At 44.1% G+C, this 16,087-nt stretch overlaps 1 protein-coding gene across 2 annotated transcripts in view; it reads right to left on the reverse strand.

Annotated features, from left to right (window-relative positions):
- The window catches only part of PTPN14 (protein tyrosine phosphatase non-receptor type 14), a 167,490-nt gene that overhangs the window by 25,868 nt on the left and 125,535 nt on the right, over positions 1–16,087 (reverse strand). For both annotated transcript variants that reach the window (XM_030873006.2, XM_030873005.2), the window contains 7 exons: positions 15,011–15,081; positions 13,942–14,029; positions 9,924–10,012; positions 6,854–6,941; positions 5,928–6,010; positions 3,621–3,678; positions 222–300 (listed from right to left, as the gene is read on the reverse strand). In XM_030873006.2, coding sequence (XP_030728866.1) covers positions 222–300; positions 3,621–3,678; positions 5,928–6,010; positions 6,854–6,941; positions 9,924–10,012; positions 13,942–14,029; positions 15,011–15,081 — 556 coding nt within the window. The remainder of the gene's footprint in view (positions 1–221; positions 301–3,620; positions 3,679–5,927; positions 6,011–6,853; positions 6,942–9,923; positions 10,013–13,941; positions 14,030–15,010; positions 15,082–16,087) is intronic.

Consider the following 16,087-nt stretch of genomic DNA (forward strand, 5'->3'; position numbering starts at 1 on the left):
CCTTCCCCCAAGTCCCTCTGGAGTCAATTCTGGGGAGATCTTCCTCTCAGGAGTAAATGATATTCTATGCCTTTCACAAATCCAAGCTGTTTGCCCGCTGCCATTCAGATAATGATAAAGTTAAAATGAAAGCATCACGGTCACCCCCCAAAAAAAGTCTCAGTACCCATCAGCAGTTCTCAACTTTGCGTCTTAAGAAGGGACAGCGGCCAGCCAGTTACCTTGAGAAGTGTGTGTTTCCGAGTAGTGTTCGCCACACTGGACATGCATAGGAGGTAAGATGTACGGTTGTTGCCGGGGCTGAAACAGAGAACACAGCACAGGTGGGAGGCCTTGGCGCAAACGGCCGTAACACTCACGAGCACCAGCGCGAGCACACGATGGTCCCCATCGTTCACCACGCCTGCAGGGAGGCACGCTGCAGATGCTCTGCTCTCCACACTCAACCCAACCCTGCCCTAAGCATCTGCACCTCCGTCTCGTCACCAAGCTTAGGACTGGAGAAACAAGAAGCGGGGAATGGGGAGGCTGGTTCAAGGAGAGAAAGAGGCTGTAATCAACACGAAGGCCCCTATTTATAACGTATTTTCTAACACCCCTGCAAGGCTCCCAACGCCTTTGTTAAAGGAATAACTCAGAAGATGTACTTTATTATGTTCCACCTAAAACGTAATGAGAGTAAGGCGGAAGCCTGTTTCCTTCTATTCAAAATTCGGTCCCTCCTGAAGCTACAAGTTCGTACCCATCAGCACAGTTGTACCTGTGACCCTAGTTCACAGTGCCTCAAATAGGGACAGGGGAGTGTTAAGATGGGCCCACTTGCAAATTTATATAAAATCTGAAATGTGATCCCTAACAATGAGCGTGCAGTTCCCAGGACCACTTATGGACCCTCCCATTGCAGAGGATCCAGTTCAACCATCTAGCCCGTCAGTGAGGACTCCTCGCCATAAGACTCTTAAAGATGGACATTGAGACTCAACCTGAATAACTCCGTGCTGCAGAGGAGGGTGAAACTTATAGAGAAAACACCAAAATGCTTAGAGAGCTTCACTAACTGGGGAGCTGAGAAAGGAAATATGATGAATGGCTAATATGGTCTAGAGCAAGTCATTTAACCTCAGTAGGTCTCAGCTTCCTGTCACTCAAATCAGTCTCCTCCCTCCAACATGATCCATTTTATTCCCATATTAGGGTTCCAGGTAAAAATGTGTTTGAAGGAAGAGTTTTGATATTAAAAAATAAACTTTAAGCTTATAAACCACCAAACAGGATGATCTCTTATATTTCTATTTGATTATTTTAAAATTAATCTTATAGATATTAGTTTAAATGTTACTGCTTTGGGACAGAGCTGAGATCAAGTCAAAAAAAAAAAAAAACCCCACAAAGCCAGCAGGGGTCACACTTTCTCAGTATTCCTCAACAGAAGAAGAACACTCTACGCAGAGTCCGAGGCTGGGCAAATAACTCATCTACTATTTCCTTTGCTACAAATAATGTTTAAGCATCAAAGGGGCAAATAAAGAAGGTAATGAAGACAAGAAATCCAAAAATTAAAGAGAATCAGGGTAGAGGAAGTAAAGAATTGAAATTAATCTAAGAAAGTAGTTCAGGGTATCAGCTCTTCTAAATATTCCCAAATCTCTCTTGGCTGGTTTTTGAGTAGCAATTTAAAAATATTTTTCCTCTTTTTGATAATACGTAATTCAACTCATTGTTTCCATGATTGGACAGCCAGTTTTTAGGTTTAAAAAAACAAAACAGAACAAAACAAAACAGTAGGGAGGGATCCATACAAGGGAACAGAAATATACAGCACGGCAAAGTTGGCTCACCTCTGCCTTCTCTCACTCTTATTTAAAAAAAAAAAAAGAAAAATCCTATACGTAGGTGACCGTTTATGAACTGGCATAAGTCTGTAAGCAATACAAGTGAGAAACAGTAATAGCTAATCCTCCAAACACCATTTCAGGATTATTTATTGTCTCTTTATATATTTCAATATATTATTGTTTCTTTCCAGATCTGCTAACACAAAAACAAATTAGATGCCACAATATAGGAGCTAGAAGGGCAAGAGAAAAACAATTAGAAGCCCTTGTTATCAGCCAGGAAGCCCAAAGGAGACAATGTTCTCTGGTTTTACTCTCACTCATCCCAAGGAGCTCTTGCTGAAATGGTTTAATCCTAAGGGGCAGAGGAAAGGGAGAAGCCAGGAATCTGGCTTCCTGTAGATTATCTTCATCCAAACAAAACAGGAAAGCCTCTGTATCTTCTCTAGATAATTAGGATGAGATCAAGTCACAAGATAGCCCTAAAACACTTTGCTTCCCCTGGTGTTTCATGGACACAAGTGAACATTTATGTCACTAGTAAAGACATGTGGACTCTAAGGAAGGGAAAAGGAAAATCATATCAACAAAGGAGAAGAATAAGGAAACCAGTGCCATGAACAAATCTATTGATACTTCAGGGCAGAAGCCCAAAGCAGCCGTCTACACCTCCAAGGCAAAGACCTCTTGTGAGATGTTGCCCATTAACACAGAGATTAATCATATTCACATGGGTTTGCAGGAATTATCAATATTATGTGATATGATGACCAAACTCTAGAATTCTAAGAGTTCATGGCAATGCATTTTCCAGAAGAAAAAGAAAAAATTCCTAAAACAGTTCCTTTTAAAAGACAAGTCAAAGATGTGCTATAGGATATATACTGCGTACAAAGAAAAATTCCATTTTATTCTCCCATGAACTCAAAGGAACTGTTCAACCTACACACGTTTAAAGATCACATGTTTATTCTGATTTTGTGTAAAATAAATCGTAATCTGAAATAAAAGAATTATGACGTAAAACAAGTAGACATTTTAAAGGAAACTAACTCTCCCACGTCTTGCTATGATATCCTCCTTAAGTAATTCTCAAAATAAAACACAGTCTAAGACAGAACACATGCAATGAAATGAGTTGTTTTCCCTTATTCACATGATTAGTAGAGCAGTTTTTAAAAAAAGGCTAATGGTAGGTAGAAAAGTGGATCAACTCAAATTCTGTTGGCCTTAAAATTAGAAAATTAATTAATTTTAATTTTCTTCCCCACTGAATACTCTACCTAAGACCATCAACTAGACTCCTTCAATTTTTGCTCATTTAAAGTAGATATTTTCTGACTAGTTTATTAAACTCTGTCTATGGCAGTGAATATAAAAGAATTTGTGGAGATTATAACTGAAGACACGTCTATATGCAAAAATCAGAAATAGCGGATAAAGATAGATAGATAAAGATAGATAAAGCAAATGGAAAAAAACACACAGTAGGTTGCGTGCTCAAGGAACATGGTCTCATCGGCCCAGACTAAAATTCATGGGGGTGAACCCTGAGTCACACTTAGAAAAGTGACGGACATGGGTGGGCACAAGAGGGACAAAATGGGTGTGCATCTCACCTGCATAGCAGACTGATGCCCTTCTGTGTTCTCACCATATCTCACCTGGTCATGAGGTCATGACCTAGTCATGAGGCCCTAGTCATCCCTCTCCTCAAGTTAACAACAAAGGGACACTCACACCCCGACAGTCAGAGGACTTGATAACTGAAGATTTCATACATACCAGGGAGGACCGGCTCCAGGTGGGCTGGCGTCTGATAGGGGGTGGAGAATTTGATTGTCTACGTGAAAAGTTGAAAAAAATGAGGATGGTTATTATTATTTACCATGTACTAGAAGACCAGATAGACAAGAGAGGGAGAAGAGGGGAAAGGAGAAAAGATGAGTTAAGAATTACAGCAAAACATAAACATTTTCTATTTCTGGGTGCTGAAGCTAAGAACAATTTCGATTTCTTCTTTGTCCTTTTTTTATTTTCAAAATGTTTGGAACATATGATACTTTTATAATATGTTTTACAAAGTAATATTAGAAGAACGAGGCTTATTTCTAAAGACAAATTATAAGGGAAATAAAAATCAACAACCGTCTTTTAGAGGTTAGAGAGTGGAGACCTCTGGAGAAGGATGCTGTTCAGATGAGGCTGATTTCCTAAAACTCCAGAGGGCTATCCCAAGTCCTCATGTAGCCCATGCTGAGGCTCTGAAACTATCAATATATACAGAATTTACTGTCTATGTGGGGTAGGGGGTATGCTTTTTAGAGAGTCCCAGTTTTCATCAGATAAGCGGTTAGGAACCTCCCATACATGGTTGTGAAGAAGAAAGGAATGATTATTACAGAAGTAGAAAGGAAAACAGAATTTCCTTAATTTTCAGTCTCATATGTGATGCTCACTCATATATGTGATGCTCACTCGTGTAAGAAGAAAAGGCCACAAAAGAATTACAAATACTCAGAACATTTTATGTTAAAGCCACTTGCTAAGAAATGATCAAACCAGAAGACTACACTTCTCAAAATAGTTTTGTTTTTAAATTCACCCTACAGAAGTCAACTATAGAATTCTTGTTTATGTCAAAGACACCCCAACAAATCAAAGGCAACAGCAGAGAACCGCAAAGATGTGACCTATAGGGAATCTGTTCAAAAGAATGGTGTGTGTGTCTATGCGTGCATGCGTGTGTATGCGTGTGTGTACCCATAGCAGATATGGTGGCTTAAATTGCTGCTAATTAGTGCTCTTCTGATTTACATTTGCAAACTTTGCTGGCAGACCTAATACTATATAGTCATCTCTTGGTATCCAAGGAGGATTGGTTCCAGGACCCACCTCGGATACCAAAATCCATGTATGCTCAAGTGCCTTATATCATCTGGCACAGCATTTGCATATAACCCATGCACATCCTCCCACATACTTCAGATCATCTCTAGATTACTTATAATATAATGTAAAGAGCTGCCAGTTCATAGTGAATTCAAGTTTTGCTTTTTGGAACTTTCTGGAATGTATTTTGATCCACAGTTGGTTGAATTCGCAGATAGGAAACCCACAGATACAGAGGACCAACTGTACTATCAAATATACTTTCAGACTCTGACAGTGGCCAATGGCAAAGACTGGTTTGAAAGAACCTCCATCACGTAGAGAAAAAAGTCTGTCAGGACCTGATGCTCCAGTTCCAAAGCAGCACCTTCTTCAGCAGGAACTTGCTCTAGGACAGTATTTTCACACTCTTGCATGTGTCCACTGGGGAAGTGGGAAAGCAGTTCTTCTCCTGCATTTATATCCCGAAGTTCTTTGAAACAAAATTAAGCACCTTGGACGCCCCAACTGCTGATGTACTCTGCTGAGGAACGTCTTTTGAAGGCAACCAGAGGAAAGGCTATGATAGTGTGAGCCCGGCACGCTATATCCAAGGTCAGGTCACAGTTAAGTTCCCTCATCAGACTCCCTTTATCATCTTTATTTCCAAATTAAACTGAAAAACACACACATGGATTTGTGACATCTATTAGCGTCTTCCAAGTCTTCCTCTAATTACCCTGGCCTCTCATTTACAGGCGGGTGACGTGACCCAGAAGCACACGCAGGGTTAGCCAACTGTGTGAGCAACACAGGGCTGAGGATGACAGCAGCTTCTTCTCTTTCAAGTTGGCTCGTCACTCTGCTACCTGCTTCTGAACACACTCCACATCTGACACGAAGGGGCGCCCCGGCAAATTGGGAACCACTCGGTTCCTCCAAACTCATGGCAGAGGTTGGAAAGGCACTGATGTCGGCCAATCCGTTCAGGAAGTCAAGCACTCACAGTCAATTTGCAAATCATTTTCTCCCTAGGCATATAGACTACACAAGACAGTCTTCATCATTAAAGCTCTTTCCCTCCCGCCCGGCTTTAACCTGCCCCTTTAGCTTCTACAAGGAATGAGGAAAAAGAGTCAGTATAAAAAGCGATCTACACCATCCCTAAAGCACAAGAATTGAAGCTGATCCCGGGAGAGGGTGGACAAAATGTTTACTTACTCAGTGCAGATTTTGTTTTGTTTGTAAAACTTGTGCCGTGTAGCAAACAATCGAGATATATACTTGGCGTTTTCGATATCGTCCTTGGAGAAGAAGAAACAGGGGGAAAATAAACATTTGTTTGATTGTATTGGGCTGGCCAAACAGTTCGTTCGGGTTGGGCCATCCAAACCCGAAGGAACTTTTTGGCCAATCCAAATATATGCATTTCACTAGGATTCCTCTGAGCAGGGGCACATCCCTTCCTCCCTTCACGTCAAGCACAAAATAACCCCCTGAGCCAGAAACCAGTGTGCTGAAATTCAGTGGCGGTCATGTCTATGAAGCCCACCCAGGGATGGCAGACAAATACTGTCTGCTAAAGACGTTGGGGTTACAGTGATGATCTGACGTGTCTTTACATAATGCTAAACCAAGTGCTTTGAAAATCAGTAAATAAATCAAGGCAGAGCGTAGCATGAACGTCAAGCATCATCAAATGGGAGGCAGGGAGGTGCAGGGAGTGCCTTGGCTCTCAAGTAGGCACTCAACAGAAAGGCAATCACCCAGTTTGCTTCAGATCAGGCTTGGATTATGATGGCAAAGAAAATCCCAACCAGCCAGTAAAAGAAAATACCATGCAATATCATCAGGGGTGACTAGTCCAGGGCATGCCCGACAATGTGATCCACCACATATAAGGCTGGTGGAGGAACCCAAACCCTAGAGTCAAAACTCAGCTTGAAACCCCAGCATTGTGAGCATGAGGTCCCCACCACCTTCCAGAAATGAGTGATGACAGCTCTGGGCAAGTACTGGAAAGCTATGGGTTCAACAGAATATTTATTCTGTCCTGACATGGAGAGCGAGGAGAAGATATTACAGGTTGGGAAGACAAACAGCAAGCTGCCTGTGGGACCCTGCCTTCACCTGCCCGTCTTGCTTACCGTGTGAAAGAGGGCAGTCTCCTCTTTGCTGATGAGCTCCACCAGGATAGTTGACTTGTTGTGAGTGATATTCCCCATGTCATTCCACCTGCACAGAAGAAAGCCAACGGCGTTTGCCCAAAGACGTTCTAGGCGTTTATGACGGCATAGGAGTGTCACCTGTTATTCCTGAGTCTCATTTTACAAAGTATGATTTAACCATATTTTTAAAAGCTAAACGTCCCTCCTCTCAAAGCAGAAAAGGAAATAAAATGCAACACGCATCTACTTAAATAGCTAAAAATCCTATGTCCACGACGTCTAGATATTGCTGTTAACGAAGTACACTTTCCTTTACGACCTAGGAGGAGAATATGCCAGAGACTTCCACTGCCTTGGTTTTCATGCTTCCAAATGGACAGAGCATTTCCTGTGATCCCCATTTTCAATGCTGGAGGGGGATGTCATTTAAAAGTCACGTGTGGAATTCCCTGGCGGTCCAGTGGTTGGGACTCCGCGCTTTCACTGCCGAGGGCCTGGGTTCGATCCCTGGTCGGGGAACTAAGATGCCACAAGCTATGCAGCGCGGCCAAAAAAAAAAAAAAAAAAAAATCATGTGTCTCCAGGAATCTAGGCTGAAGAACGCACAGAGGTTCTGTGTTGCGCTGTACACTACAGATTTGATTATGCCACTTGGAAAAAATGCCTAGGGAGTGTTTAATGTGCCTACATTTTTGTGATCTAAACACACACATACGTTTCCTCCCCTTTCCTCATGGAGATCTTATCTAAAATGAGATACACAGAAAGAACCAACAGACGAGGGAAGGTTAGCTCCTGCTTCCCATTCTACTTGGAGCCAGTTTCTAATCACCTCTTACACTACCTACCCTTCACTCTGTTCCCCGACCTATAATTCCCTGCCCACCGCTTTCTCCCACCATCCTGCTTTTGTTCATTACACTCTACCTCTGCCTGCATGATTCCTTTAAGACTCAGAAGAAGTCACCTTCTCCAGGAAGCCTTTCCTCATCCCCAAGCACCCACATGCCAGGAAAGAGCCTAGTGCAGTCCTCTATCAGTCACCACATTGTATCACAATTGTTCATGTCTGTGACCAGATCCCTAACTAAACCAAACTCGATCATAGGCCCTCATGCCCCGGGCAGAGATTCTGCTTTCTTCATCTCTGTATTCCAAGCACCAAGTACACCTGGCACACAGCATTCAATAGATGTTTGCTGAAATAATGCAAAGTAATGAGGTTGTCTCGCATCTGTATAGAGTACAGTTCTTTTATCAACTCTCTTAGGTAGGCAAGGCGGCTATTTACGTTCCACTCTGGAGATGAGGCAATTCAGGCCAAAGGGGATGACTTAGCCTCACTCACTCTGCTCATCAGGGACCGATGAGTTCTATACCTTCCAGGTTTTCCTCCGATCAGCTTTCCGTTACACCAGTACCACCTGTTTTTACGTACATCTACAGGTGTTCTGCACAGCTGTCTGCTGACTTACAATTCCATTAGATCACATCCATGTGGACTCACAGCTACGTGCTCCTTAGTGAAGGTCTCAAGAGATAAGAGAGGTGTGGTCTCCTCTAGCTCCATTCCCTCAAATCAACTGCCAAAATTCTGGGTCCACTCCGCACTCCACCATATGACTTCACCTTAGTGGCACAATTAACATGACACTGTAGTAGAAGTCAATTCCCATCTTGTAAGGGTTTCAAGGCAAGCGCTAAAGGAAGCAGTCTAGAAGCAGTTCCTAAGGAAACTGAACAAAACCTGTGAGGCGCTTATGATCAGCATACTTTCAAATTGCTATTTTCTACTTAATCTAGATAGCCAGAATCCAAGGTGTGTCTGCTTCTCTTCTCCAGACTCAAGCACTGATTTAGCTACAAAGAACTGTGTGGGACAAAATGCCTGGATAGCTTTACATGGGCATAAAAGTGTAGAGTTACAACTCTGCACATATTCATATATTTTATTTAATTTGTTGTAGGTATATGAGTTGACTGAATATGTCCAATAGTCAAAAAGCTTATTCTGTAGCTCCAAAGAGCTCTCTCCCCACTCCTGTTTCAATAATGTCTCTATTCAAAGAGCAAGAGAAAATAAATGGACGAAAATAATGGCAGGGTGGGGACCTAGGAAAAGAAAAGCCCATTAGGAAGCTTTTAGTGGGAAAACTTTCTCAAAATGACCTGCAGTAACTGCTGATCCAGAAAATACACGGCTGGCCAAGAACTCACTTCCAGAAAGTGGACCGTGCTTTGCCTCTAAGATCTGTCTTTGATCATCTGCCCTGCACGTGCAGCTCTGCCTATCAGATGCACACACTGGAAAGCTGTCTTTTCTGGTAAATAATAGGCCACACTGCCCTCGTAAATGAAAGCAGGCATGCAGTTTTTCGGATTGTTGATACTAGGATGGGATCTGTGGGCACCTATACAAAGCAAGCTCATTGACATGTAATGCAGGGGACACCCTGCCACTTCCCTATGCTGCTTCTACTCATGTTAAATGGAAAAGAAGGTTGAAGGGTCAAAATAATAAAAAGTACCCAAGTCCTTTCAGTTATGATAACAAATTGATTGCTTTTTCAAAACACACTTTCACAAACAGACCTCTTTCGTTAACAGAAAAATTAGTTTGCACTTTTCTAGCACGTGTGGTTAGGTAGAGGGTTCAGGGCAATGGAAAGAAGCCAGTGTGGATTTAATGACTGGTCATGGGTAATCGAGGCAAAGGTAATCCCATGGGGACCTGACTCATGGAAGAGCCCATCTCCAACCAGACTCACAGAGTTTTGTTCCACTCTTTGGCTCAGTGGAGGTTCAACTATGCATTTCTTGGGGTCAGGTGGAAAGAAAGAACATCCCCCATCCCCAAACCCCCAGGGAAAGTGAGATGAATTTCTCCATAACCCCTGAAATCCTGCAGAGGGGGCGGATCTTATCAGAGTTGAGAAAAGCTCAACTCTGATCCAAGGTCTGCCTCTTAACTCATCTGTATAACTTTCATACTCCATGGGGTTTGCTAGAGCACCTCGAGGGGAAAAAGGAGAAAGACAAATCAGACTACCTGTATATTACTGCTTGTCTTCCAATTCTGTTTCTCACGAAAATCCCCATAAAGAAAATGCCCAGGTGCACACTGTTTCCATGATTGTCCTGCATAAGATCAACAAAAGATCGTTGTGATGAAACAGATCCCCAGCGGTCTGGCAGCCTACCCATGGGGACCACACCCCGTTTCTCGCCCATACGTGGAATGAATCATAGAACGGAATGGGGGCAGAAAAGCCACTAGGTCCGAAGGGACGCATCCCACTGCACATCCTAATAGACTACGTAGATACCTTTCTTTCTTTTATCTCAGTTTGTCACAATACATTTCCTGTTTGAGAAAGAATTTTAGGATTTTCTCAGATTTGTAGGCAGTTAAGATTTTCTCTTTCATGAATATCTATTAATATCTTTTCTAACCCTAGTTTTTGGTTTTTTAAATCAGAATTATGCACACACATAGTTTGATTTTATCTGCATACTGCATATGTGCAATTATTTACACACACAGTTTGAAGAACTGAATCGTCTTTAGATCTTATTTAAAAGCAGCCTTGGACCCACCATTTCCTCTCCCTTAAAGGCATCCACTTCCACCGCTTAAGACCCTAGAGTGTGTCTATTTGCATCCACCATGCTTGGCCTTCCAATTTAGAACCTCATGTTCCTCAGTTCTGGGATATTTTCTCAAACTGCTACCTTCTGTTCCCCCTTTTCACTCCTTTTAGAACTCCCACCGTTCAGAGGTTGGACATCTGGGCTGGCCCTCCAATTTTATCTCCTGCCTTCCACATTCCATCACTTTGGGTTTTTTGGGGGGGTGAGATTTCTCTTAATTTAATCTTCTAACCTATCTATTACGTTTTCCGTTTCTGATATCATATTTTAAATTTCTGAGAGTTCTTTTTTAGTTGCCGAATGTTCCCTTTTAAAAGCACTCTATTCCTTCAAGAAGGTAATATATTTTCATTTTTTATCCTTGAGACTCATAGGATGGTATTTTGGGCAGGGGGCCCTTCACCCTGCAGACTCTCTGCCTCTTTCACGCTGCTTCATTCTCATTGGGTTGACGTCTATTGTTCCTATTAGGGCATCATGGGGGTGGAGGATGCTCGGCTGTCTATTCACGTTCCAGGGTGGGATGCTAAATGCTGGTTGGGACCTTTGTGAGCACAGGAAGGGCACGTGCATGATAGGCTTCACTGTTGGGCAACCTGCTGGGCCCTGTCTAGGGGAACCCAGAGGTCTTCGGTCTGGTCTCTTGGTCCAGTCAGGTGCCTCCAGCCTCCCGCCTGGAAGAGTATAACCCGGCTTCCAGTGTTCTTGAGAGCAGAGTGGGAGCAAGGTTCAGCATCCAGGGAGTAAACTGTCACCCAGCCTCCTGCTTTCACTCGGGGGACATCCTCTTTGTGGAGTAAGTGGAGGGCCGTGACCAACTAGGCCTAAGATGGAAAAGATAAACCCCTACCTCCCTCAGAACACGTGATCCCACTTAAGACACAAAGATGACAGTGTCCCTTCTCAGGGACCTCTTCTCAACGCCCCTCCCAAAGCTTCCATTCAAGCAGGCGTCTTCTAACAGAGACAGAGAAAGGGAAAGACAACTGCTGATGGCAGAAGCCGAGACAGAAAGAACTGGGGAGGAAACAAGGGCCTCGGGGACTTCCCTGATGGTGCAGTGGTTAAGAATCCACCTGCCAATGCAGCGGACATGGGTTCGAGCCCTGGTCTGGGAAGATCCCACATGCCGCGGAGCAACTAAGCCCGTGCGCCACAACTACTGAGCCTGCGCTCTAGAGCCCGCGAGCCACAACTACATGAGCCTGTGCTCTAGAACCCGTGAGCCACAACTACTGAATCCTGTGCGACTAGAGCCCGTGCTCTGCAACAAGAGAAGCCCCCGCTCGTCGCAACTACAGAAAAGCCCACGCATAGCAACGAGGACCCAACACAGCAAAATAAATAAATAAATAATTTAAAAAGAGGGCCTCGGTAATTATGAGAAGTTCAAAGGTAAGCTGTATTACAGAAAAATCTGTGAGGGAAAAGAAGATAGGTGAAGTAGAGACAGGAAGAAAAAGGAAAATTCTGCAGAAAGACTTTTCTGGGCACGTTGCCAGTAGGTGGGTGCAGAGGCCTGGTGGGAGGGGATGGGGACATGGGAGGAGCAGGCCACCAGGGTGGGACAATGGAAAAAACACAGAACGGATACCCGTCAGAACAACTTAGTCAAGGATTGAGGCTCCAGACTCTGTATGACCCATTCCAGAAGCTCCGTCCCTCCATGCCCACGTGCTCTGACAATACAGGAGGGTGGAGGCCGCGGCCAGCCCCATGTTTGTGGAGGGGGAGGGGCAGACCTGTCAGGAAATGGAAGGGACCCCCGCCCTGAACCTTGAAAATTTTTGAGAAACCACTCATGGAAAAACCTACACTACACATAAAGGTTCTTCCCTGGGACACATCCATAACACACTTTTTAAACCTTACCTGGTCAAGAAGGACCTGTACTAACCCAAAGGGACCCCATCCCCATGTGCAGGCTTCCCCTGCATACTTTCCTGGTGGCTTTTTCACTTAGAGCTGACCCCATCACTGCGCACACGGCTACTGCTGCCCCACCCATCATCCTTGGGTCTCCAGGAATCATGTGGTCTGTAGGTGGTCACCTGAGTCATGAACAGATATGTGGTGGAGGAAGAAAAAAAGCAGCAGCCCAGCTGAGTTACACCCACTGGCAGTGAGTCAGCCGTGCCTATCTGCCCACTCGGACTAAGCTCTGGTATCTCCCTTGTACTTTTTCCACTAAAGGACAGACTAGAAAACACATCAGAACCAAGCACGGTGGATTTCAACACTGTCTCCACTGCCTCTATTTCCCACAGTTCAGAATCACTAAAGACAACACAAGCAAATGACCACCATGACAAAACCTCCAACTTCCAGGGCCTGAGAAGTCAGTTTTCTAGAAGTGGAGAAAAGTTTAGTCTGGTTTTCCAAAATGTCATGACTATATATGGGCTGGTGAAATGGAAGTGGGATGCAGATGGCTTCATAAGGTATTATTGCAAGGAAAATGGATTACAACCCTATGAAGGGCAGCCATTAGAGAAGCAAAAGAAAATTAAACAAATCTAAAAAAGAGCCATTTAGCCTTTTTTGCAAGCTGCGGACACCCTGCTCGCTACTACTTGATACACATGGGCAGTTCTCATTAAGGCAAATTGCAAGCGTGCAACAGAGGGGGAACAGAACACTTATACAACAGCCAGCGGAGCCAGTCTGGAGTGAAATGCTTATGCTGAAATTGCAGGCATCTCCCAAATTGCCGAGATGTGCCAGTTGCTTTAGGTTTCTGATAAAACGCCATCTTTTGTAAAGTGGGTCAGCAGAGAGAGGAAAATGAGTTTGGAGGATGGGCTCAGCTCTGTAAATGACCTTGCACCATGAACCCCCAAACCACACCCACTTCAGGAGGCGGCTCTGTTACAAAGGATGGGATGTGCTGTAACCGTTTCCTAGGCATAGTTTCCAGACAACACCAAAGGGGCTGGGAACCCACAACAGAGGCTCTGTAGAGCTGGAGAAATAAAGTATGATTGCATACAGGAAATGTTATTCTTCCTCACCAACAATGATCACTGCATCAGCCCAAAGAAGAGAAAAGAAAAGAAGCTCGGGCTAGAAAACTGCTGGGGAGGGTCTGTATTAAGGCACGCACGATGTTTGCTCCTTGTCCCCCTGGAAGGCTGGATGTGGCCTCGATAAATTCTTGGCACCAAATGGGCTGGTGTTTGGTACTCACTCAGAAGGTTGTCTTACAGACGAGATATTCTGCTGAAGACCATGGAAAGCTTCAAACTCTCTCCGTTACGAAAAAGGGTTTGCTTTACCTAAAGTAAATTGGACTTGCCAGCTAATGCCACGTAGCGGTAAGGAAGCCAAGCCTTCTGGCTCTCTGCTCTCAATCAACACTGGTTTTCCAAATGCCTGTGCTGTTCTGAGACGGCTGAAGCAAGGAGAGGGTATGCTACCTTCACAGGGAAGATTTCCTGTCCAAAGCCGTCCAAACGTTCCACCTCATTGATGTACATAAGCTCAGCTTCTGCTGGCAGGATTCCACTAAAATCAAAAGAGCATCAAAGGAGGAAATGGTTAAGAGCCATAAAGTCAGTGGAAGATCCTACCCTCCTGGTGGCAAATTCCAGAACTGTGGTTTTAGTTCTGGGAAAAGCCATTGTCACCCAACCAACTGTGCAGGCATGGTACATTACTAAGTAATGCATTAACATATTCCTCAGTAGCCTTTTACTCAACAGGGAATAATAAGAGGAAGGTAAAATATTTAATTAAGAGCTACAGCCCTATAAACACTAAATAATTATTCCAGACATCCTGGTGAATAATGCTGCCTGCTTTAAAAAAAAAAAATGTATTTTTCTCCCACCTGGGAAAAAAGTCTCCACTGTTAAAAAAGAAAGAAGGAAGAAAGGCAAAAGTTTCTGAGGATGACATTTTGGGAGTCAAGTAACCAAGATAAGAGTCTAGGACCACTGCACATGTCCCAAAGAGCTCCACGTAGCCCTGATCAAGCTCTCAGGGATGCCTTAGATCTCACTCTTTCCCCTCCGGACCTTGCCTTTCCCACCCAAAGCAGCTCTTGAGGTCTGCACTCAGCCTGGAGTGAAATGTTTATGCTGAAATTGCAGGCATCTCCCAAATCGCCGAGATGTGCCAGTTGCTTTAGGTTTCTGATAAAACTCCATCTTTTGTAAAGTGGGTCAGTCCCAGGCTTCCCAGGTCTGGCAACAGTTTTAGGAAGGTCACAGAGAGGAATTCCTCTGGCCAACATGTGGGCCAATTGGTGTTAAAGAAAAAAAAGGAAAAAGGAAAAAAAAAAAAGAAAGGGAGAGAGAGAAAAAAAGAAAGGGGAGTGGTAGCACTGTTTTCAAATCTACATGCACTCTCAGAACAGAGCTGAATCACTTGCTACAAGAAACAGAACTGTGTTGACTCAAGCCAGGGCTTGCGTGAAGGGGCCGAATGTCTCCTGCCTCGGACAGGACGGTGGCCACGTGCTGGGCCTGGCAGCCCCCGCCTTACCTGTGGGCTTTGTGTTCTTGGGCCACCTTCTGTGTCAGCTCCTCCAGAACAGCTTCTTCCAGGGCCAAATCCTATCAAAATGGAAAGCAGTTAAGGTCACTTGCTATTTTGCTTGCAAACCTTAAAAGTTCTCTTTTTTCTAGAAGTTGTTCCTGATTAGCTTCACTTCCTCAGTCTCCCTTTACTCCTTTGTGTGTTTGTTTGTTTGTTTTTGCGGTACGCGGGCCTCTCACTGTTGTGGCCTCTCCCGTTGCGGTGCACAGGCTCCGGACGTGCAGGCTCAGCGGCCAAGGCTCACGGGCCCAGCCGCTCCGCGGCATGTGGGATCCTCCCAGACCGGGGCACGAACCTGCGTCCCCTGCATCGGCAGGCGGACTCCCAACCACTGCGCCACCAGAGAAGCCCCTACTCCTTTGAATTAAAGGTTGTCATTTTTAGGACAGAGGTTCATGTTTACTTTTGTAACAGGGCTCTCCACTGTAACAGGCTATTTCAAGGCATATTTGGGGTTGCCATCTACATTCTGGGGCATCTGGGAATAGCTCTTTTTTCATTTACCTTCTTCTTCCCTATCTGCCTGCCTCTTGGACTTTCATTAAAAATGCTTTTTAAGAAACAGAAACAGACTCACAGACTTAGAGAACCAACTTATGGTTACCAGCGGGTAGGGTGTGGGGGGAAGGGATAGTTAGGGAGTTTGAGATTGACGTGTACACACTGCTATATTTAAAATGGATAACCAACAAGGACCTACTGTATAGCACAGGGAAACTGGTCAATATTATGTAACAGCCTAAATGGGAAAAGAACTTGAAAAAGAATAAATACATGTACATGTATTGAATCACTGTGTGGTACACCTGAAACTAACACAACATTGGTAAGCGACTATACTCCAATATAAAATTAAAAGTTTAAAAAAATCCTCTGTAAGTGCTTACACGTTTTTAATAGTGAGGATATACAGGCAAATGAGTTTCCAGGTCATCATCCCTTCCAAAGCTGAGCCCAAGAAGGGACTGTGCCTGGCCTTTTTATCCACCAGCACAATCCCAGCAAACTAATTCAGAGCCACCT

This window comes from Globicephala melas, chromosome 1 (assembly GCF_963455315.2).
Source record: "Globicephala melas chromosome 1, mGloMel1.2, whole genome shotgun sequence".
Lineage (NCBI taxonomy): Eukaryota > Metazoa > Chordata > Mammalia > Artiodactyla > Delphinidae > Globicephala > Globicephala melas.